Source organism: Delphinapterus leucas, chromosome X (assembly GCF_059928025.1).
Source record: "Delphinapterus leucas isolate spDelLeu-1000000601 "Yukka" chromosome X, BTC_Dleu_Yukka2, whole genome shotgun sequence".
NCBI lineage: Eukaryota > Metazoa > Chordata > Mammalia > Artiodactyla > Monodontidae > Delphinapterus > Delphinapterus leucas.
The window spans coordinates 3578375-3580806 of record NC_143150.1 but is presented as its reverse complement, the minus strand read 5'-3'; the positions used below and the strand labels follow the sequence as shown (position 1 = coordinate 3580806).

The following is a 2432-nucleotide window of genomic DNA, read 5'->3' as shown; positions in this document are numbered from 1 at the left end:
GTTTCCCAATTCATTTTACAAAATAGCAAAACTCTTTCTCCTAAACTGGACAAGAAACAATAAATGTGTGACCAATGTCATTCATAAACTTAGATTCTGAGGCTAGCAGACTTTCTAGTTAAGCAACAACATTTTAAAATACCAAAAATAAAAGAAGGTAAAGTTCTATAAAGTTCTAAGTCACCCAATGGAACAGAAACAGAAAGATGTTATTCACTATGATTCCCTCATCCCAAGTCTGGCCCTCTACTACTTAGATCGTTGACTGCCCTCTTAAAACACAAAGTGAAGAATCTGCCTTAGACTTCACTCAGGGCTGAACAAGCTGCTGGACATGGCACTAGAACTTGCACTAGCCATGGAAGTAGTATTATCTGTGGTGGCAATTCTAGACTGGGCTCTCTCTTCCTGATCTCTCAAAGCCTCTTCATACCACAGAGGGAAGGATCTAGGGTCACTTCCATTGATCTTGGCCAAAAACTCCAGGAAACTCATCTTGCTGGTCTCCACGTGGGCCCGGGGACCCCAAAGAAATTCATAGCATGCAGGATCGCTGTTAGGCACCTGCTGGTACTCCAGGTAGCCCTCCTGCACCCACACTTTGGTGAGCAGCTCCCTGGGCTCCCCATAGATAAAGTGCTCCCTCCCGACATATACCCCCGTCGCACTCAGCACTTCCCACACCTCCTCCTCAGGGACACAGTCGCCCTTCATAAAGATTATACTCAGGATAAATATCAGAAGGCCAGTCTTCGGCATGCTCTGCCCATCGCTCAGCACCCCATCATAGGTGAGGCCCAGGGTGGTGACCAGGACATAGGAATGGTCGCTGGGGTCCACTTCCTTCACATCAATACCAAAGACCAGCTGCATGCACTCCGAGGCTTCACTGAAGATCACAGGGAAGTGGTCCTTGTAGTCTTCGGTGATGATATTCAGCATTTCTGTCTCTGTGGTCATCTCCTTGGTGCGATACTTGAGGAGCAGAAACTCTATCAGATCACCCACCTTGTCATTAATCACATTTCTTGGAAAGGACTCAGCATCTGGCAGGGCCTGCGAGGTGCTCGGACCCTCCTCTTTTTGGCTGCTGGAGCCATTGTCGGATTGGCTCAATGGAGTAGAGACAACAGCAGTGGGGGACGGGGAGGGGGAGGCACTTGAAAGGCTCTGTGAAGGACTCAGGGTGTCAGAAAGAGCAAAAAGCTCCTCTGGGGAGCTCAAGATCAGAGGACAGCTAAAGGAAAAGGAGGAGCAGGTGGAGGAAGAAGAGGAATCATCCTCTTCCTCAGCCATGGGAACACTTTGAGCCTGATGGCCTTCCTCAAGCATGTAGCGCCGTCGCTTTGGAGCACGAGGCATGACGACTGGTGTCAGGAAGCCGACTGGGGGTGGGCAGGGGTGACAGGCGGGGACCTCGTACCTGGGGGAGAGAGGGGGTGTGAGCGGCCTCGGCAGAGAAAGGCACCCTGGGCAGCTCTGACAAAGGCCACTTACAGGTCTCGTCTTCAGGGGTGCCCTCGGGCCTCACAGGGGCGCTCCTCCTGGGCGGCCTGTCCCCTGCCAACCTGAAGAAGGAAGTGAGGGGGCTCCTCAGGGTGCAGCCAGCACGGCCCCAGGTTCTGGGGCTGACAGGGTGGTGGGATGACTTGGGTGTTGGGGGGTCCCCTCTGTTCTGGGAGGGGGAGCCCCTGGGTACACACTCAGGGCACACACCTCCCCTTGACTCCTGGCGCTGCCTGGGCCTCCTCTGCTCTGTGCCCTGAGGACACGGTCCTCAGACCTGGGCCTTCGCCTCCCGGTTCCTGGAGCCCCTGTAAGAGGAATGGAGGGCACACCTCTTGTGTAGACTGTGGCACAGCTCTGGGCCTCGGTGCTGGTAGGAGGATTGGGCCGGACTCTGTGAGGTCCCCCCAGTTCTGAGTTCTGGGGTGGGTGGTCCCCTCGGGGCTCGCTCGTCGTGCTCACTGTTCCCCTTAAGGGCCTGGACCCTCCCCTTTGCAGGCCTGAGGGGAAACTCAGATCAGGACCCCGAATCTGAACAGAAAGCAGGGAGGGGGCCCCACAGGTGGCTGCACCTGCCCAGGGCCTCCCAAGGGTCCTAGGATGAGGAGATGCTGGGTCCTCACCTCCTCCTCACATCCTGCCTGGCCTCCCAGCGCTGACCACAGGGGCAGGTTTCTGTTGAGGCCCCTGTACCAGGGCTGAGGGTCTGCTCAGTCCTCCCTCGGGGTCCTGGGAGTCCACCCTCTGCGGACCTGAAGGCTCACCCCTCACACCAAACACCTGACCTCCTGAGGACCCTGAGCCAGAGGTCAGGAAACATCTCATCTGCTGACCGTCCTCCGGTGCCTCCAAGACCCCTGCAGAAGGGCAAAGTATCCCTCCCTGTGTTGGGGTCTAACGTCCTCAATCCTTCCTTCCTCGCGTGC

The 2432-nt window shown here is 55.9% G+C and overlaps 1 protein-coding gene across 1 annotated transcript; it reads right to left on the bottom strand.

The window, feature by feature from the left end:
- Positions 1-306: 306 nt before the first annotated feature.
- On the bottom strand, positions 307-1362 carry LOC111167830 (melanoma-associated antigen 10). The gene has a single exon (XM_022561122.2). It carries the CDS (start codon positions 1360-1362, stop codon positions 307-309), a length of 1056 nt encoding a protein of 351 aa, XP_022416830.1.
- Between the last annotated feature and the right edge of the window lie 1070 nt (positions 1363-2432).